Genomic DNA, 24,761 nt, shown 5'->3' with positions numbered 1-24,761 from the left:
TATGTCTTTGTTAACTTACTAATGTGTTAATAAAATCTGTTGACCCAGCAGACACAATGTTAACACTCACCAGGCTATTTATATCCCTTATGTTTCTATAACTTCAGTACTTTATGATGTGGTTCATCTCAGCATTGACGCTTCAGCTGAAGGGAAAAGCCCAGAATGTTAATCCTGAGGTTTTAGTAGCTGTGACGTGTATAAATAAGACGAGAAGAGATCCTGACTGTAAAGATCCAGTTTTATTGGGGTCTCACAGAGGTGGACTAGTATTTAGCTTTCTCCATGGAAACACTGTAGGTCTCATTTTTTTTGCTTTTGGTCTCTGCCCCCATGTGAGGGGCAATAAGTCGAGTGTGTGTGTGTGTGTGTGTGTGTGTGTGTGTGTGTGTGTGTGTGTGTGTGTGTGTGTGTGTGTGTGTGTGTGTGTGTGTGTGTGTGTGTAATGTAGTCAGCAGTCGATATCAGTATATGTGTGTGTGTGTGTGATGAGTGTGTAATCCAACCCTTCTCTCCTAATGTCTCCTCTCCACCTCAGGAAGGATAACAGGTTTATTTTTTTTGTTGTTTTTGTTTCTTTGTGCCAGATGGCTCCACATTGACAAATCAATTAGGCTCCACCTAATCACCAGGGGGGAGTGGGGCTACAAAACCTGCCTGCACCCACCCCCGCTCCCCAAGGCTCCAACACTATGTTTGTGAGGACATTCTGCTGATCCCCACTTTCTCCAGCTCCTGTTAGATTGTTAAGACTCAGTTTAAGGGTGAAGGTTAAGGGTAAGGGTTAGGGTGGAGGCTAAATGCATTGCCCTCACAAAAATAGATGTATGTGTGTGTGTGTGTGTGTGTTTACGAGCTCATTCAAAACAGATTTGCCTTTTGCTAAAGAGCTAAGTCACTGGTTGTTTTTTCCTCTAGTGTGGAGGCGGGAGATGAGGAGGAGGATGAGGAGGAGGGAGGGTGGACATTTGGAGAAGTTAATCCAGGAGAATAAATAGTGCAGCCTGGAGCCTGGTATGATGCATCTGGGTCGCAGGGAACGAGGGGAACCCATGTTCTTCACTACACCCTGGTGGAAGAAGAGAGACAGTGCAGAGGGAGGGATAAGGGTGAAACTATGACTGAAACAACACCATAAATTTAGGTTTTTCCTTTGCAACAGTTTGTGATGAATTTTCTTGCACTTGACTTGAGTCACAAATTCATGATTTGAAGCATAATTTCATTAAAATGTACAAAAACGGAGACAGACATGCTGGACCTTTCATATCCACACAGTCAGTTCACCTAAAAACACTGGTTGGTGCAGTATTTTCTATCCTGCATGCACACAGGCTGGAGAAGCAGACGGCTGTGAGTCTTAACGGCTTAACAGACTTAAAGGGAACAAGGGAAAGTCTTTCCCAAGTTTCCCAACTGTATCGTCACACATGGTCCCAGCTGAGGCCTGCAGCTCACTGATGGAGAAGTGAGGGGAAGGTAGGAGGCAGGTTTAGCAGTCAGGTGATGGAGGCATGTGTGGGTGCCTGCTGGCTTGGATCATCCAGTCTGGGGGCAGCAATGAGAGAGAAAAACAGAGCTGATGCTGAGACCCCTGGGGAGAGATTAGCGTTGACAGCACAACAAAGATAATTATGACAGGTCCCCTCAGCTCTTCCACAAATTCAGATGTAATGTATGGCTTTGACTGAGCCAAAGAGGATCTACATAATATATGATTGACCCACTTTACTGTGTGCTCTGTTGGCAGAGATAGAAAAACAATTTATGGCTGTAAAAGTGTGCAGGCTAATTAAGTAAGACGTTGGCATGGGAGGAAATCAAATGAGGCTTTGAGTGAGCTACTAGACCAAACTAGACCAGGTCCTCTCTTGAACACATTTACCTGCGGTGAGAGGAAGAAAAACCTAAAGTGGAGTTGTCTGATCAAACGAAGGGGTCCACGTTAATGAAATCTGTCTCTGAAATCTGACCACTGTCTATGCATTGGAAGGAGGAGGAGTCAGGTAGCTCAGCCTACTGGACTAATAAGAGGCCAAGGCAGAGACCTAACTCCCCCTTCTATGGATCAGACTCAGTAGATTTGACGGACATTGGATGTTAAAACCACCAGATCCCAAAGCCAAATAAGAGAAAGTGTTTGTTTTGACCAGCAACAGTCGTCTTCACCTGAGCGTATTCCCCCTTCTCCTCTGCATACGTGCAGCCTACTGTCATTGTGTTAATTTCCCCAGACCCCAATAGCAGCTACTGCAGACAGACCTCAGAGCCTCATCTCCTCTTTTCAAGCTGCCCCCCTTCTCCAAAAGTCCCAGCAGGAGGAAATACCAGCTATATGACACTTTCTTGGTCCCACAGTTACAAAGGCATCGAGCTTCCATGGACAATGATGGTCTAGACAGTCACTTAGGCTAAGTGAAAAGGTTCAACATAATAATTTTAGATTTAATTCTTAACTTTTTTTTTGTGTGTGTGTTTCAAAAAATTTGACTAAAACATTTAAATGTTAAATTCTCAATTTAACGTTTTTTCTGTCTCCTGGCAGAACCAAGCTTCGATAAACCCGAGAGCTTCAGGAGCAGAGGACGTGTCAGAAGAATCAAGTGCAGCTAAATGTAGACGTTTGTTTAGTGTGGCCTGCAGCGAGCAGCTCTGCTCAGCACTTCTCTGCTCGCTGCCTCTTAATCATACGTGGCACTGTGGCAATAACCTAATTAGACATCAATTAATCCACAGCCTGCAGGTCTGCAGCTGTGTCTGACCTGCGGAGGAATCAGAGAAATCACAGTGTTGGAAGCTGAGCAGCATTTGAAAAATACTGCAGTTCATTTATTAATTAACTGCTATTTGATTAAATGAGAAGAGGAGGCTTCATCGCAGGATATCAGAAAGAAAGGTCAAGCTCTGGAGTTGATTTAAAGTGAAGCAGTGGAAGCTGATTTATTTCTTCTTGCCGTCTGAACCTTTAACGCGTCATTAGAACAGATTTAGGAAACTGAGCATTGATTTTGGATCACAGAAAACTCCTTTCTCCAGTGAGGAGATTTGACTTTCATGATGCTGCGACCAGTCTGCTCAGACTCCTCCACCATGTGAACGGTGCCATCAAATAGACTGGGACAAGGGTAGAAAACTACAGTTTAATCATAGAGGTCTACAGAGTTCCTTGGACTTTATGGCTTGTCACTGTAAACAGAGGGACCTTCAGTAAATAGATCTGTGCCTTCCTGAGCTATGACCAATCAATTCTTTTGTCTACGGGTTGTAAACACATCCTAACGAAAATTTATGCAAAGTGCAAGTGGTGATTTTTAGTGAGAAATAACACGACGGGTATTTTTATAAAGGAGTGATAGGTCTGAGGTCCAATATCTCTGCCTGAGTGAAAAATATAAACATGATTTATCCCTTTTTTATTTAGCAAACTATGCTGAACCACATCAACAAGGAACTCAGTCTCGATTTAATAAGCCCAGTAAATATCTGCTTTAAAATGAGGAATGGGCCCATGAATCAAACTGGTCCTGTCAAAATGTGATGCACATATTTCATCCTCTACCAAACTGTGCTGTGCTTTCATTACGCATCTTGAAACTATCAGCAAGATTAGTCTCAGTCAAGTTAGATTCTCAGGATTTAGTTGAAAAAGATGTGAGAAGGATCTAATAGTTAGTTTGAGCAGTAATTACTTATGTAAACTAAATCATAGAGATACTGTACATTACAGTTGTGTGAGCTGTTTCTGTTCTTACCTTATGTGTCTGAAGAGGATCAGCAGCAAAACAGAACAAGCAGCAGGTCAGTATGAACATGTGTACAGAGCGCCACCTTGTGGCCAGATTAGGGACAAACATGTCATGCATCATGAATTTTGTACAAATTAGTGCATCAACACAGTCAGTAAAGGATCCAGATGTGGAGAGAACATCACTGCTATTCCTTGTTTTTATTATGTGGAGTCAGACACTGAGTTAATGCATTTCCAGATCCACCTCTTCTTCCTCATTGAGCAGTGTAGTCTTCATCGTACAAAGACTCCTGATGTTCAAAAGGTCCTGATCTATGAGGTTTTCTCTCACTACAGACAAAAGAAACAGTCCAACCCCTAAAAATTACACATTAACTTCCAACACTTGGGATATAATTACAGTGCAATTAAAGCTGAACAATGGTGATACCATCTCTATGAAATGTGAAGAGCTACACCTTTACAGCCACTGTCTGATCCATCCACCCCTGGGTCTAATGAGAGGCCAGCAGCACAGTGCCACTGTACCTTAATAACTTTCTTTGGTGGCAGGGAGCACAGGGCTAAAGCACAAACTTACCCATAACCCTTTGTGGGTTACAGGTGTACTCCAGGTATTTTTCTTTGTCCTCAGGTCTCTGACAGATCTCTGCTGCACAGCGTCCAGCTGTGTCACCTCTTCACCTACATCATAAAGTCCACCTTATCATTGTCCTCGGTCACGTCTGATATTTGACGCGTCACATGTCAAAGTTCATCCTCATCCTTTCTCCTTCCCCACACTGCCTACTTTCATCCTGTCATTTTACTGAAGCTCATTCTTCTTCTGTGATTTTCTTATTGCTGAGAAGGAAAATGTTAAAATATCAGCAGTGCCTTGAATTTGACTGTACACATCTTATCTAAACTACGATCATTATAAATATTAAAAGTTAATATGCACACAAGATTTGGCTAAATGTCCCATCCAGAGAGATAAACCCAGATTTGACTCCACAGATTATCACATTCATCTGTTCTATGATAAAGACCTTTTTACTGCAGCATCAGACAGTGTCAGAGCCTGAACATGCAACTGTGTGATGATATAAGTAGAGCTCATTTTTCTTTTGAAGGATTAAATAATAATGGAATTGGCTGGTGCTGATGTTACTTTTCTGCTTCTGGGGTTGAGGTTTTTGGAACAAGCCAGTGATTTAAGGTAAAATGCTGTGAAATATGTTTAAATGTAGTTCAGAGTTGAAATTTGTTTACGTGTATTCATTGTGTTCATCAAAGTCTTTGTCATATCTACAGCTGTTGAAGGATAAATGACCTTATAAACCTAAAGACACAAGGACTGTTGGTTTTTACTGCTGTTCATGGTATTTTATTGGTTTATTGTTATGATTGACTTTAAATGAATGGCAGGCACCACATTAGCATTAATGTAGACTCGCTGTGACCCCATTGCCCTCTGGGTAATGAAGTTTATATAGGGTATTATAGATTGCCCAGAATATCGACATGTAGATGGCGGTGAGGATTAAATACTGTGTTCTGGTGACGTGGTCAACAGAGCGACTTGTCAAACTGTGGTGGTTTTAGAAGGCAGCATTTAAATTTCTATCCACTGTGTACAGGCTTCAGTTTGGAAAGAGAAAGTGATTCCAGGTGGAGGTTCAGGGTCTCTGCCTTCATGTTTGGATCAGAAAGCACAGCTGTAAGAGAAACCAGAAAGAATAAGAGTTTGATGTATGACGGGTAGGAAGACAAACAGCTGCACTGATATATTCAGCTCTAATGAAGCAGAGATAGTAACATGATGTCTTCTCTTGCCTGTTGTTGCCTCCTCTGTTGTCAATGGGCTGGTTATTCTGGATCATATTGGACCTGTTTGTGCTGGGGTTAATGAGGGAAGCACCTGGTAGTTGACCTGGTCTGATGGGCTTGGCTGAGTTTGACACAGAGAACCAACAGTGGTCACACACAGAGCAAAGCTATTGACATTTGGTCAAAGATGCACATTATTTGGAGTTTATACATTATCATGAATGTGCAGATTCTTGAAGCCTGATAGTCTAAAGTTAGTACCCAGGCTGCAGGGCTGATGCCAACTGGATCTCACTGCAGAGACTTCAGTGATGTGGGACAGATTCAGGTTCTTGGATCAATAAGTCCATCGCAAAACATTGTTAAAACCCATCTGATGATTTATAACCATTGTAAGAGACGAACTAGACTGGCTTGTCCCGCACTGAGATGGGACCAGTTTGTTTGTCTAACTTGTAGCTTGGTGTCTTACTACAGGTGGGACATGAATATTTCTAACACTGGTGATTTTGCTGTGTAGGGATTTAATCTTTAAGTTTCCCCAACCAGGCTGGAGCTTTACGTTCAGTTTAAATGCAGTCGTCAAAAAGTATTCACACCTTTGAGTTGGAAAACCATCACCAAAACCCCTCAGCCAGACCAAAGCCACTTCAACCATGTTCTGAGTAAAGTGTCTGATATTTGACTCTTTAAGGTCATGATGTGACACTGAGCATGGATTAATGTGGACCTACCAATCTGTGCTGAGGGTCTCCTGCCCATGTTTTTGGGCTTCACAGCATCTTTAATGCGTTCCACCTCTTGCTGGTAGTGCTTTCGATCCCGAACTGCGTTCTCTTTGGCCTCCTTCAGGGCAGCCTCTAGAGCTTTGACCCGCTCGGCCGTGGCTCTCAGGCGCTTCTCTAGTTTAGGAATCTCAGAGCGAAGGTTGGCGTTGTCCCGTACCAGCTACAGAGAAGCAAACACATGACAGAAGGGGAAAATGTGGTGAAAGTTCTTCCCAGCTCAGTGTAGAGAGGTAACATATCTTTACCTGCTTGTGAACTATCGTTAACTGCTCAAGGTTGTTCTCCAAGAAGACGATCTTCTGTTTCTGGGCAGCAGCACTACTTTCTGTGTCATCTGAGTCCTGAACGTTCTGTGGAAGCACAACAAGCAGTTTCATCTTTAGATAAACTGAATCCAGCAACAACAGAATCTGCAATAACTGGGAACAGCTTTCTGACATACTTTTGTTTCAACATATAAAACATACGATGCATCTCTAATATGACACTTCTTTCTCTACAGGCTCCGATGTACCTTCTTGACTCTAGTGCCCAGGTCTTGGACAAAAAGCCTCCTGAGGTTGTGGAGTGTTTGCAGCTCCCGGGCCTGTGTGGGGAAGAGCAGACCCAGCTCAGAGAAAAGACATTTGAGTGTGTACTAATATTTCTAGTGTACTTTTTAAAGTCAGTGTACACTAAATGTTTAGTTTAGTTAACTCTGCATTGAGCCCTGACATTTGAATGTTATAATTAAATGGAAAAAGGACTGAGACGTTGTTTTAATCAGTTTTGTATTTGTTCTAATATGAGTGAATTTACCCTCTAATTGAAAATGCATAGAAATTAACAGGCCGATAACTGACCACAGTCTCTTCCAGGCCCTTCAGGTCCTGCCTGGCCTGCTCCCGTCTATCGTGAGACACCCTGTGAAATGTTAAATGGATGTTACTTAATGCACAGACAACAACAAAACAGCTGAGCTTGTCAGGAAGTCGATGTGGAGGCATTACGTAAGCTCCTGCAGCTGGCGGCTCTTCTCCTGGTCAGCCGCTTTGAGTTTGCCATGCTCCACTCTCAGCCTCTCCTGCTCCAGCACGATCTTCTGGTTCAGACTGCACAGATGCCAGAAACATCATGAGGACTAATCATTAGTCGCATGTAGAGACAGGAGTGTTTTGGTGATGTGGTGTCTTACTCCTGCAGCTCTGTGATCAGTTTCTCTTTACTGTCCAGCTCATCTCTCAGGCTGCTGATCTGCCTCTGGTGGGTCTCTCTGTGGGACTGGATCTGTTTCTCCACAGCGTCCTGAGGAAAAGGAAGCAAAGGTTCAGGTTCACGCCTTAAACCGCACCTAACAACGTGAATGGTCGTCTTTTTGTCTTGAGGAGCAGCTTAGCTGTACCTTGACTTCATTGGCTGACTGGATCTCATTTTCCTTTTCCATGGCATTAACTTTCTCTGCAAGTGAGATAAAATCATGAATGTGTCAAATGTTTTTTTACTCTGATGATGGAGTAAAGACCTTTGTTGCAAAACCACAGCAGGCCTATAAAGTGCCACACAGTAAGGTGAGTTTAGTTCATCTTTACTGTACAATAGTACTTGTATAAATGTGCTTGATATTTCACCTTGGGCTCTGATCCGGACTATCTCCTCATTGAGAGAGTCCACAGTTTCCTCCAGGTTCCTTTTCTTCTGCTCCACATTCTGGAGGTTGTCTGTCAGAGACTTGATTTTAGCTTCATGCTAGATACCAAAAGGTAAAACAGGAAGATGACACATGATTAAAACTCACAAACTCCATGAGAGTTCTTGTTAAACAATGACCAGATCTGTAGAAAGAACCACGACATGTGTCACTAATTGTGAGTGTGGCTGCAGGAAGTTACCTGGGAGATGCGGAGCTGGCACGCAGTCAGCTCCCTCTCTGTTTCCTCCATCTTTTGGCTGCTGTCGGCCTGGGAGCTCTCCAGCTGTTTGCTGCGCTTCACTATTGCCTTAACCCCAGACGTCATCTTACTGATGTAGAGACGGGCCACAGTGAACTCTTCGTCAATAAGGCCGCTGCTCTCCTGTTGCTGAGGAGTCAGGAAACAGACTTGTTAGGCCCTAGAGGCTGTACTCCACATTCCTGCACTATGTTCTGTAACAGCAATTAATCACAGACCAGTCAATAGCCAAACAGGAAGTGTCTTATAAACTCTTAAATCCTATTTGTCATCATTCTACATTCAGTGCTCTATAACAGCAAAGCTGAGGATTTCCTCTGCAGGCCTTTTGGAAAATGAAACTGCTTCTTAATTTTAGGGATTTGAAGACAATCGTTCATGTTTTTATGTCTTCACATCTCGCTTTTTTTTGTCTCTTTATAGTTCTGAGCTCCAAAAACCTGAAACTCTTCCAGCTGGTACAAAATTCAGCTGTTTACCACTGTTTTTATTTCACACTGGCTCATTTCATCAGTCATCCTTTAACGCTTTACTGATTTATTACTAGCTCCAGCCACCTCCATAAAAAGTAAAGAGGAAAAATCCTGCAGATCTGAATTACCCTAAAGAGATAAAACCAGCTGAGTCTGTTAATTTGTTTAAATCACTTTTTAAAGCGTATTTTTAGCTTTTGCTGACCTTTTTTATTTTATTGTCATTATGTCAGTTTGCCTTCTCTACATATTCTAGCTTTGCTGTCTATGTTTTACATGATAACGATTGTTTTAACTTGTTTCATGTGCAAATCATCATCATTATTGTTGTTGTTGTTATTGTGATCATTATTATTATAAAGAGTGCATCACTGACACGGCTGCCAACCTTAATGTCGTTGCTTCCCACTGCGACCCCGATCTCAGCCAGGTCCTTGAGTAATGACGACATCATCTCAGTGACTCTCTTCTTCTGGTGGTTGGTCATCTCCTTTAGTTTCTGCAGTTCAGAGTCTATGGAGGCCAAGGAGCTCTGGAGGGAGGTGATAACAAGAATACACACCTTGTAAAGTAAGTCCGATCACTGTCACCATTACTGTAGATCCAGATTTGCTAAAAAGTACCGATTTCTGGTTCAGCTCCTCACTGAGGGCCTCAAATTCTTTGGTTTTATCCTCAACTTCCTGACTCTTCTGGTCATAGTTGACAGCCAGTTCCTCCAGGGCCTGCAGGACCTCCTTCACCTCCTCCTTAGAGGCCTCATTCTCTGCCAGTAGCCGGTTTAGCTCTGTCTGTAGGATGTCATGGTCACGGCGGGAGGACGCTAAGAGCTAACAGTGAGGACAGTAGGTTAAGGAAATAAGAAAATGTTCAGATAAAAAGGGAGAAAAAATGTCAAATTCAAACAATTTCACTAAATATTCTCATCAACATACAACAGAAGGTAAAGTCTCAGGTCTAATTAATCCTGCTAACATCCTGACTTTCCTTTAGGGGGGCCAACAATGATGATCCACCTGTTTCCCAAAACCTTTTCTCATCACTTTGTGACCCTACAACTATTATCATCATTAGCAGTGAAACAATGAACTGGAACAAATCAGTCCTTCTACATTATCTGAGGACACCTGCAAATCTGCAACTCAGGTCCATCCTCACTCTCCAAAGATACTAAGGTTTTAGTATTTCCCCCAGATTGTCAGAGCTCCTTAACCTCAATTACACCTCTGATTTAAAAAAACCTAAAAAACTGATTCAAACTCATTGGCTGAACCACTACAGTCAAATGAAAGCTGTTCTTAATGTTTCCTGTAACACCTGGAGATACAGCTGTAAAATCCCCATCACTCTGTCGGCTTGGTAATATCACATAAGTCAACCATATAAAAACCATCCATCACTATTTACTGACTCATGGAATCCTTTATATCGCACATTAATTATAATTATATAGAATTATCTGTGTTTGATTAATGTTGTTTTGTGTTGTTTATTATTATTATTTCAACAACAGAAGAGTGAGGACCAGAGCTGGGAGAAGAATCTTTAACTGGGCAAAGTGTTACCTCTTCCTGGTCCAACATCTGCTGCTTCAGCTTCTCCACCAGGTGAGACTGTTGGTTCAGTTCATCGTCCTGCAAACAGGAAGCAAATTACGTGGGGAAAGGGAAATAATAATCAGATTACACCTACAAATACAAATAACAACAACCTAATGATATTAGCAATATGAGTCAGTATTATTTAAGTGATATCTGTCTCTTTGTGGAGCAGTGTCTCTGCATGTGAATGTGACATCATTAGTTGTGTTGTCTGTACTAAACGTTTAGTTACTGCTCATGTTTTATGACCAGCTTATTCAAAGTGACTGTTTGAGGGTGTGTGAGATGTAACAGCTTCTTTCACCTTGTCATCCAGCTCTTTGTAGAGTTTAGTCATTTCTGTCTCATACTTCTGTTTTTCAGCATCTGTGAGTTTGAGTCCAGGTGTTGTGCTGAGGCCAGGTGTCCATGCTGTCTTATCACTGAGTGCACTGTCCAGGGCCTTAACCTCTGCTTTGGCCTTCTCTTTGTCAAACTGCTCTTCCGCCGGCACGCTCTCTCCTGCAGCAGTGAGGACAGTCATCATTTGTATGGTGTTGCTAATATGCCAACAATTAATCTGTTCTTGTTCTTTGGTGGCATGTTCTTTTCAAAGTCCTGTGTGGTGTTTGTGTGGCAGCCAGTCCAGCCACCAGAGACCTGAGCAGGTCAACGTGTAGTCTCAGACACAGGTGGTCTCTTGGTGCCTCCACATCTAATGCTGTAGACTGCAGTGGTAACATCATTATTATGAAATATTGTTTCATAGACTTGTTTTCACAATAACAGAGTTAACTTCAGTGCAGGCTGCAAAGCGATATGACCTTAGACCATCATCCACCACTCTCCTCTGAACGTGCCTTTGTATTTTGTTGAACAGAGAAGAGGACAACAAAAACCCTGGGCCTTCCTCCACAGCGAGGGGTAGCACCTCGAGCTGCCAGCTACCTGATTGTGTTAAAAATGTCTGACATGTCAGTGGCATCATTATAGTTTTACTGAGTCAGGTGCTTCTGGTTTATCGTATAGTGTTTCTGTAGGAGGGGAAATGTTCTGTGGTGTATTGCTGTGAATGAATGATTGTGTTTGTGCAGGCTTCCTTAGCTACGTCTCTGTGCTGTATGTGTGATCAAACAAAGCACCCTGACCCCTGGCACCCTGGTGCAGCCCTCACCACTCCTCCAGCGGGTGAGCTCCTTCTCCAGCCAGCTGATGCTGTTCTTCAGCGTCTTGTTTTTCTCCTTCTCCTTCTCCCACTTTTTTTTCCACTGCTCCGCGGTCAGCTCCACATTCAGACTCACTGTGTTCTTTATGGTCTTTGCTCTGGGGAAAAAGACAGTAACCTCTTTGATAAGTGACGATAAGCAGCGTGGATGATGGGTGGACTGGTTTGAAGGCAAATGAACAAATATTTTTACATTTGTTTTAGTTTATTCTCATCCAGTTTAAATTTATAACATGTTTCGTGATGTCCCTGATGAAGGGATAACATATTTGGTGGCTCATCCTGACGCTCTGACCCGGCTTCTCTATAGACCATAACCTGGGGTCTGATGTTTCCTTACATAAAAACTGTGCAACATAAAATATGTGTGTATCTTTGTACCTTTGTCCAAACAGCAGTGTAGACCTGGTCTCTGCGTCATTGAATGAGGAGGGGGAGCAGCAAATGACCATTGTGGTCCGACAGTTCCCTCCCAGGGAGTCCTGCAGGATCCTGGTCATCTTACTGTCTCTGTACGGTACGTAGGTCTGACAGAGAATACACACTGTTGTCACACTGTTAGTGGTTCTACTAAGATAATACTTCATTTTAGTTACAATTTGATGCTTATTATATGATGTGATACAGTTATTTCCAATGCCCACATTTTTATCTTTGTTGCTGTTATAATACTTGTTAGGCAATCCCCTAAAACAAGAAGTCCACATTTCAAAAAGCCTAAATGAAGTAACAAGATCCAGCTTATGCCCATGTTGGTGTGCTGGCCCAAGCACAGACTGACTTAAATCACAAGAGTCCTTTTAAAATGACCAGAGGAAGCTGATCAACAGTTAAATATCTATTTAAAACTAACCACCTCCTTTGTCAGCAAGACATGGGGAGCTAACACTGAACTATTAGTGGGAGGAAATGCAGAGACAGTGCTGTCGTCCCTGCAGCACGGTGGCTTAGGGTTAGGAAAAACACCCAAACATCACCACACAGAGCAGAATAAGAACAACAGCACCATCTTTGATAACTAGGCCTCTCTACTGTCTCACCGAACCCTCTGCCAGAGCTGAGATGACGTTTCCCAGAGAGGACAGGGACTTGTTGATCATCTTGGCTTCATCCAGCACCGTGCCTTCTGCTCCAGTTTTACCCACCTTCAAACAGAAAAACATAGCAGAGTTCTCATAACAATACAAGAACCAGACTATCACAGTCTTTTATTTATGATCCAAATCTGACCAGGAAACTCCAAACAATAACAGAGATCATTTAACAGCAGGAAGCTACGTTTCCTTTTTATTCTTTGTACCCTAACAGGTCTGGTTCTCTCCTAGACTGATGAGCTGGCAGATCATCCATCAGCTGTCTGACTGGTAAGTTAACAGCCTATTTTTATTGTGACACTTCAGTGGTGGGCTCCACTTTGCTAAGGTCACTGTATGAATTTGGACGCTGGAGCAATGAGAGTAAAGGAGCCATTGATAAATGTGTAGGTGCTAATGTGAGACGATGAGTGAGATGTTTACTTTTTCACTCCCAGCCAGATCAACGAGGTAGAGTTTGCCAGTTAGTTTCTGTTCAGTCTGAGTGTTTTCCTGCTTGATGTTGATGAGAAAGATGCTGTGACTCCTGGAACTGTGTTCGTTCATGTCTGAGACACACACACACACACACACACACACACACACACAGATATACAGTTAGCCATTGTTGTAGACAATCTGCGATGTGAATGAATTATTTTTCCAGAGAAATCTGAGCCAACAGGTTAGCTACTCTCTAAATGAAATCATTTCAGTGTGTAACTAAGACCTACAATCTTTTATTCTACAGTAAGTATACAGAACCAACTGAGCTCAGTCCAGCTGCAGCTCCAGGTCAGTGTTCAGTGTGAGAAACACGTGTGCAGCCTGTATTATAAGCACTTGTCTGCTGGGACTCTGGTTGCAGTCAGGAGACTCAGTGAGGCTGAAGCCCTGAGGACCAGCAGCATTAAAGGCTCAGTGTATGAACTCACTTGTGACAGCCACATGTCTGTTGTTTTTTCCTTCATCTATAGTGTCCATGACCTCCTCAGGACTGCACACAAAACGCTCAGTACAGCCCTGAGGACACACAGACATCACAAGGACACCCTGTGTTCAACAGCCCCAGTACAGCTTTACAGTGGAAATTGCAGCTGGTTGAAGTTGAGACTGTAGGACTGTGGAACAAAAACAAAAGTGCAGCTACAAATATTTTTAAAACTAGTTCAAAAATGATCCACATGTCTCACCTTGACATAGGGCACTCGGTTTTTGTCCTCATGAACAGACAGGTTGGTCTTTGATACTGCAAAAAGTCCAACTAAAGATTAGATGGGAGTTAATCATGATGTTTGTGGTAGTGTTTCAACAAGCCATAAGAAAACATCACATACCATCCAACAGGTCCCTGATTTTGTCCATATATATTTCAAAGTATGAAACCTGTGAAGTCAAATTCCCTAATGAAACCCAACCAATACTGTGACATGGACCTGTTGTCATTTAAAAGCCAATGAGGGCCAGATGAAGACAGAACACATACTTTGATATGAAACTCTAAGTTTTCATCCATGGAATAAATGTAGTTGAAGATGTCTTGTACAATTCTGGGAATTATTCCCATCATGTCTGCGTCGTGAAGTTTCCCCTTCATGAGAAAATGATGAAAACAAAATGAGTAGAGCAGCAAAAATCTGAAGCAATGTAGGTATTTGTAGTGGAAAAGACAACAGCTTTAAGTTGCCTCCATTGTGTGTGTTTTGCCAGAGGACGTCTGGCCATAAGCAAATATTGTTCCATTGTATCCTTCCAGAACATCTGTGGACACCAAGACAAGAACCAATGAAATAAGACTTTCAGTATGAAGGTCTGGGGTTATACTTCCTAAGTTTTAATGTGTGAGCTACTGAAGCTGCATCTGTTCTGTTGGATAACTCACCTCTGACAATCCTCTGAGCCACAGCATTGTAGAACTGCACCTGAGTCGTGCTGGACTGGAACACTCGGTCAAAGTGATATGGTTTACCCTGTGAAGAGGAGGAAGTTGGGATAAGTACGCAGCAGGAACACACACCATCAAGAACGTCCACATGGCCACAGCCCTTATGAGTCCACTGCATGTGAACAATTCAAATAGACAGGTGGGATGTTGAATTTTGTTGACTGGTACAATTACTAACCAAACGCTCAGGTTTTCTAACAGAACACTTTGGAATCAGATTCATCTAATTAATCCCATCTTGACTCCAGATTTCAGTCCAATACATAAATGTTTAGATTTTAGATTTTCTGATTTCAAAGATAAACTAGTCAAAGATGGAAACTTGAATCAATGGGAGTGTAATATTTCCCTGTTTTTATCTTCTTCACAGGCAGGTTCTCTTGCTGTGCCACCTCAGCGACTCTATCAAAGAGGATTTAATACCAGAGGACGTTACATTTCAAATCAAATCCATCAACATAATGAAGGTCCAGTGCATTCAGGAAGGATTCAGACCCCCTTCACTTTTTCAGTGTTATGTTGCAGCCTGATCCCACATTGGTTTCTCATTCATCTACACTCGGGCCACATCAGGACAAAGTCAGAACATTAGAATAGTATTTACTGAGTTTCACTGAATGAGAACAGGAACAAGTTTATCTGCTGAGCCACACACTCACCGCGATCTGTACACAGTCCTCCCCCTGGAACTTAGGGATGTACTTGTCCCCCCGGGCCACCTCCGAGCTGTTCAGCGGTCTGAAACGACACATCACCTTGATAGTACACTCGGCCGGGTCCGCCATGGATGGATGAGGGGGTCCGGCTCCGAACTAAGCCGGCAGAAGGAGCAGCAAAAAGGGGGTAGGGTTTATCTAGGGCACTAGTCTGATAGACCCAAAAACATGAAATGATGGATGGAGACAGAGTAGACAGACTAGACAGAGGGAAGAAGAAAACTAATGTTGGTTGACTAGACTTGACTTTTATCAGAACAGAATTCAAAATCCATGTGACTGGGGAGGGACTTAAAAAGACTAGTCTACATGTGACATGAACAGAAGGGTCACATGGGATTTTAAGATCTGAGAAACGTGATTCTTGATCTTTTGTGTGTCTTTGTGTCTCTTTGCTTGTTGTAAGTCCAGATGAGGCCCAGATTTACAGCTGCTTTAGCAGAAGGAGCTTTAATTTGATTTTCTTAGTTGTTGTGTTTCATGGAAAGACTCAAGAGCTCATGAAACTATTGATTCTTCTGGAAATCAGCAGAGCAGCAAAGGTTTTGTGTGGGTGTGAACCTGCTGCACAACTGGAGACCAGAGCTTCACATTTGAAGGCAAACTGCCATATACTGCCAATGTAATGTAGACTAGCCTGTGTATCTGGATTTGATCACCTGCCTTTATTCCACAAATCATCTGGAGCTTCATTAGCACATTGAAAACTTTATAGTGGCTGTTTGTGCTGTGTGTGGCGCCACCGTGTGGACAGTCGATAACAGTTACACCAGGCTGAGAAAAGTCCAACCTCTTGTTTTCATTGGGACCAGTTACTGATTGATTTGTAGGCTTTGATCAGATTCATATGTGGAGATGATGATTGATGTGACTGAGTTTGGACAAAGTACAAATATCCAAGTATCTTATATTTACACTAAAAGTACTTTATTAGGCCACACATACAGTATATAATACTCATAATATTTGTACATGACATGATCAGTCAGGTTTAGACACAGATCCAGACTCAGGTCCAGGTCCAGCTTTATAAAGACCATCACTTCCAGCTGCAGAGAGAAGCAGAGAGAGCAGAGGTCAGAAACCAGAGGTCACAGAGACTCACTTCATCAGCAACAGTTGTCTTCACATCAACTCAAACACATGATCACAACAAGCTTCTGGCTGATCTGATTGGCTGACTGTTGTCTCTCTCTCTGTCTTTCTGTCCAATCCTGAAGCCTGTCCCTGTTCTCCTCTCACAGCTTCACTGAGAAGGTTGGAGCTTTACAGGAAATCCTGGATCTTTGCTTTGATACTGACTGGATTTAGTCCAGTCCTGCTGAAAGCACCATGGACTGACTCCAGCCCTCTACTGACCCCAGAGTCTGCAGGCTACAGTCCGGACTCTCCACAAGACCACACAGCTGCCACAAATGTGGACCCAGCAGGTTGTTGTTACCCAGGTCCAGTTCTGTCAGATGGGAGGGGTTGGACTTCAGAGCTGAGGCCAGATAACCACAGCTGGTCTTTGACAACCTGCAGCCCTCCAACCTGAATAAAGAAGCAAAGAAGGAGATCCAATGTGACACTGATGTTGATGACAATGAGGATGGTGATGATGATGATGACAATTCTTCTTCTTTTCATTAGAATAATGAGATGAGATCAACTTGATTAATCCCTGAAGGGAAATGTAGAATGATAATAATGAGAAGAATAATATGAGAACAGTCAGAATAATAGTAATAATAGTCTGACTATATCATGATATTATTGTCAGCACATGGGAAGAGAAGCTGCTTTCCTGCCAACAGCAGAATCAATCTAGTTGATGGCTCATACTGTCACTGTCCCATGAACGAGGAATTCTCAGTAAGCGCGGGTCATAAGCTCGCGTTGATTAAGTCCATGCCCTTTGTACGCTACTACCGATTGGATGGTTTAGTGAGGTCCTCGGATCGGCCTGGCCAACCCCGGCGGAGCGCCGAGAAGACGATCAAACTTGACTATCTAGAGGAACTAAAAGTCGTAACAAGGTTTCCGTACGTGAACCTGCGGAAGGATCATTACCGGTGCGTTCTGCTCGCTCCTGCCGGGGGCCCTCCGCGACCGCGGGCGTCGCAGGCCCTGGTGGAGCGCGCGCGCGCAGACTCGCGCAGAAACGTTGTCTCCGAAACCACGCCTAGGGCGCGGGGAGCCTGTACCCGGGAGGGTCCGCACCGCCGCCGCGTTTCACCCCGCGTTTTCGTGGACCTGCCGCTCGCGGCGGCCGCCGTCCCGAGTGGTCGAACTGGGCCCCGTTCTCCGCCCACGAGCCCACCGTCCCACCCCTCCCGGTTGGGATCCCGGGGCGCGGGTCTCCCGAAGCGACCCCGCGACGCCTCACGAAACCCATCGACCCACTTTCCCCTCCTCCTCGACGGCCACCGGGCCCCTCGACGTAGACGTTCCCGAACCGCGCACGCTGCCCCAGGCGGCGGGCCCGGGCGGGCGGCTGCGGCGGGTCGGCACGGATGGACGGCGGGGTGCGGCGGCGGCGGCGGTGGTGGCGGCGGTGGGAAGTAGGGGGGCGGCGCGGGCCTGCCTTTCTACCCACCACTCTCTGTCTGGGGACAGGCCTCTCGGCCGGGCGCCCTCGGCCCCCCGCACACATCCTCCACCCCAAAGCGAAAGCGCCGCGTCGGCCTGCTCCGAGGGCTCGACGGACTTGAAGGCGTAGCGCGATCGCGGAGGAGCCGTCGCGGGGGCCCATTGCCCGGCCGGCAGCGCGGGCCTGGCCCCAACCTCGGAACCTTAACCTAAGCGCGGGACGGCGGCGGCTTCGCCCTGGCCGCTCCCCTGCGCGCCTCCGGGTACCCAACTCTCCTCTCTCCTTCGGAGGGAGGCGGGGGGTTCAATGTCTCCTCCCCCGCCAGGGCACACCACCCCGGCGAGATGGAGCGCCCGGGGGTTTTGTTATCCCCCTTTTCAAACCTGTTGTCTCCGGAAAAACTGTGGCCTCCCCCAAAACCAATGTTGACAACTCTTCCGGTCAAACAATAATTAAACACTAAAGATCTACAATAGGAACAAACAGTCAGTGAACTGACCTCAGAGTCTCCAGTCTACAGTCTGGACTTTGCAGTCCACCACACAGCTGCTGCACTCCTCGATCCTGCAGGTCCCAGTTCCAGCTCAGGCCCAGTTCTGTCAGATGGGAGGGGTTGGACTTCAGAGCTGAGGCCACGACTTCACAGTGAATCTCCCAGAGTCCACATTCAGAAAGTCTTTGAGGACACATATATGAGAAAAGCTGTTATTATGACAGAGACAATATATTGAGTTGAATCACTTGATGTCAAACAGGGACATGTCCTGTTGTGTCTTCACGTCAGTGGTTCAGCTGATCTTCTCTCAGTGGGCTGGACATGAAATAAGAATTCTTCTCACTCTCTGTCACACTGCACACGCTTCATCTTTGTTCTGCTTTCATCTTGGACAGGAAGCTGAGAAAACTCAGTTCCTTTGGAACTTCCACAACAGGCCTGTCCCTGTTTATTCCAATGTTGGACATTTGTTCACATGTGGCAGAAAAACATCAGTGTGTGAAGAGAAACAGAAGAAAAATGTGTCCCATGGAAAAACCATTGGAAAGAAAAAGAAGAACTGTGTTCATTCACTGGACAGAGAGAAAAAAATTTTGAAGTATATTTACTGATATTTTCCAAAAGTCTGTTCATGGTTTGTGTTTTTACTTCAAATTGTGTCATTCTCTTCCAAATATAATACTATGCCTCCATTTAACTTGAGCTCTATTTCAGTAGACTTATTTAAAGTACACAATGTATGTGTTCCTGGCTGTGGAAAAGTGGACTCTTGGAAGTGGTCTAATTCCTGTGGACAAAGTTTCACTTCAAAATACTCTTTCATACTACATGTTTACTTCATGTATTTTGGATGTTTGGACAGAATTCTTCGGAGAACTATGCAGAATCCTGAATATCACTAAAATCCATGTTAGTCCCATAGTGGTGCAGCCAAATAATACTTTGACCTCACTAATAGAAAACACAAACTGTTGTTCCTGTTCATTGTTATTGTTGTTACCTTGAATGACTTGTTTTGTTCCAAAGGCCTTAAATGGCTGGATTTAATAGTGTTAGAGTTCAAATCAATATTTGTTGGACTGACGGGTTTTGGACTTTGTGTAGGAGTTCAGATTATTTTCAATCCTTTTAGAATGTCTTCAAAGTGCACTGGGCTTTTCAAAGTAAGAGCATTTGAGAACATGCTAACAGGAAGTAGTGCTTTTAGTCCAACATCATTGGATTGGAATCGAAGTAAAGTATCTACATTTCAGACTCAGTGTTTGGAGAATCCATTCAGAGGGCATTGTTGGTGTATTTATTAAACACACAATGATGCTTATAGTGGACTTATATTTACTAGGAATATCAATCCAATATCATTGTGTCTTTTAATGCAATATGTTCAACTTGGTTGCAATTTAACACAAAGTCAGTGGCTCATTTTCACAACAAATACTCAAATACTTGGAAAAATATACTTTGCATACTTTTTTCACAATTCAAAACTCATTCTATTGTATTTCATACATAGTTCAAATGAGTTCAGAGTATATTTCAAGTACATTTACTTTGGCTCAAAGTCTATTAGTAATACACTGTCAGTTTAATGTCACTATAGATTTTTTGACATTTGCAACAAGTCAACTTCAAATGTTCCATGTATATTTTAACAGTAGTGTAGTATTTTGGGCAGCAAAAGTACCCAATAATACATGAAAAATAGGTTTTTCATGTACTAAAGCAGATTTATAGTGCAGCTTCCAGCAACTTCACTGGTTTCATTTTAACACAACTTCAAGTATTTCAAAGTATTTCAAAAGTATACTCAATATACTTTTAGAAAATATACAAAAATAGATTTTTTTCACTTGGGCACATCTGGACTTACTCAGCCTTTCTGCAGTTCCTCACAGCTGGAATCAGTCTCTGTCGTCCCTGGTCTGATGTGTTGTACTTCATCAGGTCCAACTCATCCAGAACCTCCTCTGACATCTGCAGCATGTAGGCCAGAGCTGAGCACTGGAACTCAGAGAGTTCCATCTCTGATCTGTTCCCTGACTTCAGGAACTCTTGGATCTCCTGATGGACTGAGTGGTCGTTCAGCTCCATCAGACAGTGGAAGATGTTGATGCTTCTGTCAGGAGAGATATAACTACTGTTCATCTTCTTCAGGTTGTTGGTGGTTCTCTGGATGGTTCCTGGACTGGTCTTTGTCTGACCCAGCAGGCCTAGTAAGACTCTCTGGTTGGACTCCAGACAGAGGCCATGAAGGAAGCGGACAAACATGTCCAGGTGGCCACTTTTACTGTCCAGGGATTTCGCCATGGCTCCCAACAGGAAGTGATCCAGAGATGACCATCTGAACTTTTGCCCCAGGAACTTCTTCAGTACCTGTGTCTTCCTGTCGTTGTAACAGTGGACCATGTAGACTGCAGCCAGAAACTCCTGAACACTCAGATGAACAAAGCTGAACATCATGGCTTCATTCTTCCTCCCCCTCTCCTCTTTAAAGATCTCTGTGAACACTCCTGAGTACACTGAGGCTTGTCTGACATCAATGTCGCTCTCTTTTAGGTCTTTCTCATAAAAGACCAGGTTTCCTTCTTCCAACTGCTGAAAAGCCAGTTTTGCTAATGACTTAATGTCCTGAAGACACTTTTCTGAGCCTTCTGAACCATATTTCTCTTCCCTCTGTTTGATTTGAAACCACAGGAACTCTGCGTACATCTCAGTCAGGGTCTTGGGCAGCTCTTCCACCTCTCTGGTTTCCAACAGATCCTCCAGAACTGTAGCTGTGATCCAGCAGAAGACCGGGATGTGACACATGGTGTGGAGGCTTCGTGAGCTCTTGATGTACGAAATGACTTTCTTGGACCCCTCCTCATCTGTGAACCTCTTCCTGAAGTACTCCTCCTTCTGTTGGTCTGTGAACCCTCTGACCTCTGTCACTATGTCCACAAAATCTGGGTGGACCTGATTGGCTGCTGCAGGTCTGGTGGTTATCCAGAGGCGAGCGGAGGGAAGCAGTTTCCCCCTGATGAGATTTGTCAGCAGTTCGTCCACTGAGGTGGACTCTGTCACTTTAAATTTAAGTCTCTGAGTTTTATTGGTACTACAGTCCAGCTGGAGGTGACTCTCATCCAGTCCATCCAAAATAAACAGGAGCTTGAATTTACTCTTGTCATAGTTGGTGTTTCCTGATGACTGCAGCTTTTGAAAGATGAAATTCAGAGCCTCCTCCTTGATCCCAACAGTTTCCTTAATACATTCATGCAGGAGCTCTGCCAGACTGAACCGGTCTCCCTTCAGTGGATTCAGGTGACGGAAGGTGAGGGGGAAAAGCAGAGGCACGTCCTGATTGGTTCGTCCTTCAGCCCAGTCCAACACAAACTTGTGCACAAGGAATGTTTTTCCAATTCCTGCGATCCCATTGGTCAGCACTGTTTTTATGGGTCTGTATTGTTCAGGAGGATGTTTGAACATGTCACTTGGTTTCACTGGTTTCTCTGTATCGGTTTTCTTCCCTGCCATCTCAATCTGCCTGACCTCGTGCTGTTTGCTGATGTGTGTGGAGGCTCCAGCTGTGATGTACAGGTCAGTGTAGATCTCATCCAGACGCTGCTTATCCTTATTCTGTGTCCATCCTTGTGTTGCACACATGAACCTGTCTTTGAGGTTTGACTGGAGCATCTCCTGATAGTATGTGATGGACTGTGGCTCTGGTACTGGAACCTCCACAACTGAGCCAAACATAGATGGGGAAGAACATAAAAGCATTAGTGCACATGTCTCCAGATGCAGCTTCTTTTTACTATGTGACTGTAATTACAGCCTTATCATGTCTGATCCATCTGTCCAGGGATGTGGTCTGTGTCTTCCACTGATTCAAAACAAGCAGATTTACCTTTAGTGTGAGGAGCTGCTGAAGGGTCCTGAGGAGGGTGAGCCTCAGACGTCTGAGACCAGAGGGGTCCTGCTGAGAGACAAAGGGGGGTGTCTGTTATTTTCATAGTTACGTTCATGGGGATTTGGTTTAGTGTCATTTTTAATGGCCACATGTTCAGACTCAGGTGGACAACACTGCATGTCTTCCTACTCCAAATGAAACACCAGCCAAGACCAGGATTTTCTCTTAGAACAGCACCAGTGTAATGTTTTCATCACTAACGTGATATCATCTTAAATCACAACATGAACCTTCTGAACTTTCAAGCAAATTCCAATTCAGTGAATTTCAACAAGTCCACTGTCTGGTTTTTGGACAGGATTAAAGTCCAACTGGAAAAACCTGAATTCTTTTAAACAAAACAACACTGTCCTTTCCTCTTCCTGTTACTGACCTTCTGGTCCTGAGCTGATGTCTGACAGACTCTGCACCAGGTCCTTCCTGGGAATCTTCTCTAACACCTTCTTGGTCTCCTCCACAGCTCCATCAAGTCCATATCTCTGCACCATCAGACTCACAGTGTCAGGTCTTCTTGCCCCCTCCAGTTGGCTCCTTCTGATGCCTTTCTGCTCCAGGAACCACTTGAACTTTTTAAATTCATCTTCTCCCAGATCCTCCAGAATATCTAATATGTCCTCTGGACCCATTGTGAGTCCCTGGTGTGATCAGAGACCAGTGTCAACAGTTAGTTGTGTTATTGTTTCTACTTTTGTTGGAGTTTTTACTGGAGCCTGTTCTGACAATGTTGAAATTACAAAAATCCAGATGAATTCCAGATGTTTCTGGACACAAACTCCAGCTGCCCTGAGTCCAATTTAAACCGAGTGTGAACAGATGGAGTGAGACACTAAAGTCATCACTGAGTTCACAAACAAAAAATGAATCAAAGATACGTAATTATGACAAATTTGAAAAAGGAAATGTCTGGAATAAGTTGGACTTCAAGTCAAAAACCATATTTTTGCTTGTTAACATTTGACTTCACACTTTATTTAGTGTGTCCACAGGCTGGAGTGTGTGGGCAGGACTGCAGTGTCTGTTCCACTCACTGCTACTGTCCACCTGTTGGTTCTCTTTAGGGAAACTACACAGAACAGGTCCATGAGAAAAACACTGCTGTGTGTTTCTGGAACAGGTTTTCTTCCCCTCACAGCTTAAGGTCATGATGTTTGATGTTAGATGAGCTTTGTCTTATTGTGAGAAACCAAACTAAAGATGTTCCAAACTGTGAAATATTTGAAGAAATATTTTCTTCCTGTGCTCGCTCAGTAAGGATCCACCAGGACTCCTACTTCTACTCATTCTGAACCCCAGTCCAACACGGACTCATCTTCAGCTCAGTTTACAGTAGGAACTGTCTCCTACTGTGGGTCTCAGGATCCAGGTTCAGGACTGAATATCATAGGATCAGGTCTGGACCCGTCCCTCTTCACACACAGACAGCTGGATCCTGGACACTATGGTCTCTGTCTGTGGTACTGACCTCTGCAAACACAAACATGGTTTTATTGATTTCACATCAATCACTGATCAATTTAAAGTTTCTGAACCAGTCAGTCCAAGAGACGCAGATCAGCCTGAGCAAACAGGAAGTCACGGCCTGTTGTTTCCTCCTTTAGTTTCAGCGGCTTTGTGTGGACCCAGGTTCTTCCCCCCACAGTCCACAGAAAGAAAAGTGAGTGTGAGCCTCCAACAGTCAGATCATAATAATGTTGGATTAACACTCACCTGCCTCAGCTTCACTTTTCCTCCTCCTGCTGTCTGCTCTCAACATGGAGTCTGAGCTCACCGACTGAACACTTCCTGTTGCACCACAGGAAGTCACATGACTCTGTGGTTACAGCAGTACCACTATACACACATGAGTACACTACCCGCTCTGATCTGGGTTTAATGTTGTACTGCAGCTCTACTGGGTACTGAACCTACAGGTACTACTTATATACTTCTAGTGTATTTGCAGTACACTTTGAAGTACACAGCAAATAAACTGTGATATATACTGTTAGTAAGTACTCACATTACACTCCAATCCCTTTCGTGTATTTGCAGTACAGTTTGATTATACTTCTGTTGGTGCAGTACGCTTGGAGCACAGTACTGTTGTACCTCTAAGATGTATTTCATACTACAACTATACTGCACCAAGTATCATCAGGAAACCCACAGAAGCTGATGGGGCCTCTTCACCTCTACAGTCCACAGGGAGGAAACTGACTCCCAGACTGGGACAGTACACAACAGAGTACTGTCAGTACTGCAGTACTCCCATGGAGCTGTCTGGTCTTTCTGTGGATGTATTTTAGTCCGGTCCGTGTCCCAGGTTTGAGCCCAGCTCGTCTCCCTGTGTGTCGTCTAAGTGCAGCTGAGCCAAAAACCCAATGTGGGATGTTTGAGCCTCAGCAGCACCACCTGCTGTCCAAAACAACAAACTACCTGGCTGAAGTCACAGCTCCTCACACATCCTGCAGTACAAG

The 24,761-nt window shown here is 44.0% G+C and overlaps 1 protein-coding gene across 9 annotated transcripts; it reads right to left on the bottom strand.

Annotated features, from left to right (window-relative positions):
* Positions 1-3,969: 3,969 nt before the first annotated feature.
* LOC113121549 (kinesin-1 heavy chain) lies at positions 3,970-24,223 on the bottom strand. 9 transcript variants are annotated; one of them, XM_026292151.2, is made up of 27 exons: positions 18,360-18,427; positions 15,232-15,384; positions 14,510-14,597; positions 14,315-14,388; positions 14,114-14,218; positions 13,965-14,013; positions 13,821-13,891; positions 13,563-13,650; positions 13,072-13,196; positions 12,595-12,699; positions 11,936-12,081; positions 11,504-11,652; positions 10,655-10,851; positions 10,315-10,383; positions 9,373-9,579; positions 9,138-9,281; positions 8,217-8,405; positions 7,956-8,073; positions 7,730-7,785; positions 7,523-7,632; positions 7,338-7,439; positions 7,191-7,251; positions 6,863-6,934; positions 6,594-6,698; positions 6,295-6,508; positions 5,567-5,681; positions 3,970-5,448 (listed from the first exon to the last, which is right to left on the bottom strand). In XM_026292151.2, the coding sequence occupies exons 2-27, from the start codon at positions 15,355-15,357 to the stop codon at positions 5,436-5,438; spliced, it is 2,898 nt and encodes a 965-aa protein (XP_026147936.1). In that variant the 5' UTR covers positions 15,358-15,384; positions 18,360-18,427; the 3' UTR covers positions 3,970-5,435. The 9 variants fall into 9 exon arrangements, 8 of the variants coding, with proteins under 8 accessions (XP_026147936.1, XP_026147937.1, XP_026147942.1 ...); XM_026292152.2 differs by having other exon boundaries at positions 13,821-13,876; XR_003294748.1 differs by lacking the exons at positions 3,970-5,448; positions 5,567-5,681 and having other exon boundaries at positions 6,476-6,508; positions 6,791-6,934; positions 18,360-18,430.
* Between the last annotated feature and the right edge of the window lie 538 nt (positions 24,224-24,761).

Source organism: Mastacembelus armatus, chromosome 20 (genome assembly GCF_900324485.2).
Source record: "Mastacembelus armatus chromosome 20, fMasArm1.2, whole genome shotgun sequence".
NCBI classification, from domain to species: domain Eukaryota; kingdom Metazoa; phylum Chordata; class Actinopteri; order Synbranchiformes; family Mastacembelidae; genus Mastacembelus; species Mastacembelus armatus.
The sequence above is the reverse complement of the archived record's forward strand: the minus strand, read 5'-3'. Positions and strand labels throughout refer to the sequence as shown.

Excerpts from the sequence above, each read along its gene's own strand:
- LOC113121549 (XM_026292151.2), bottom strand. The coding sequence starts at position 15,357 with ATGGCGGACCCGGCCGAGTGTACTATCAAGGTGATGTGTCGTTTCAGA. Across the intron at positions 13,892-13,964 it reads AATCAGGGACCTGTTGGATG|TTGGACTTTTTGCAGTATCA; the intron begins GTATGTGATGTT and ends TCTAATCTTTAG. Across the intron at positions 7,440-7,522 it reads CTGATCACAGAGCTGCAGGA|TCTGAACCAGAAGATCGTGC; the intron begins GTAAGACACCAC and ends GCATCTGTGCAG.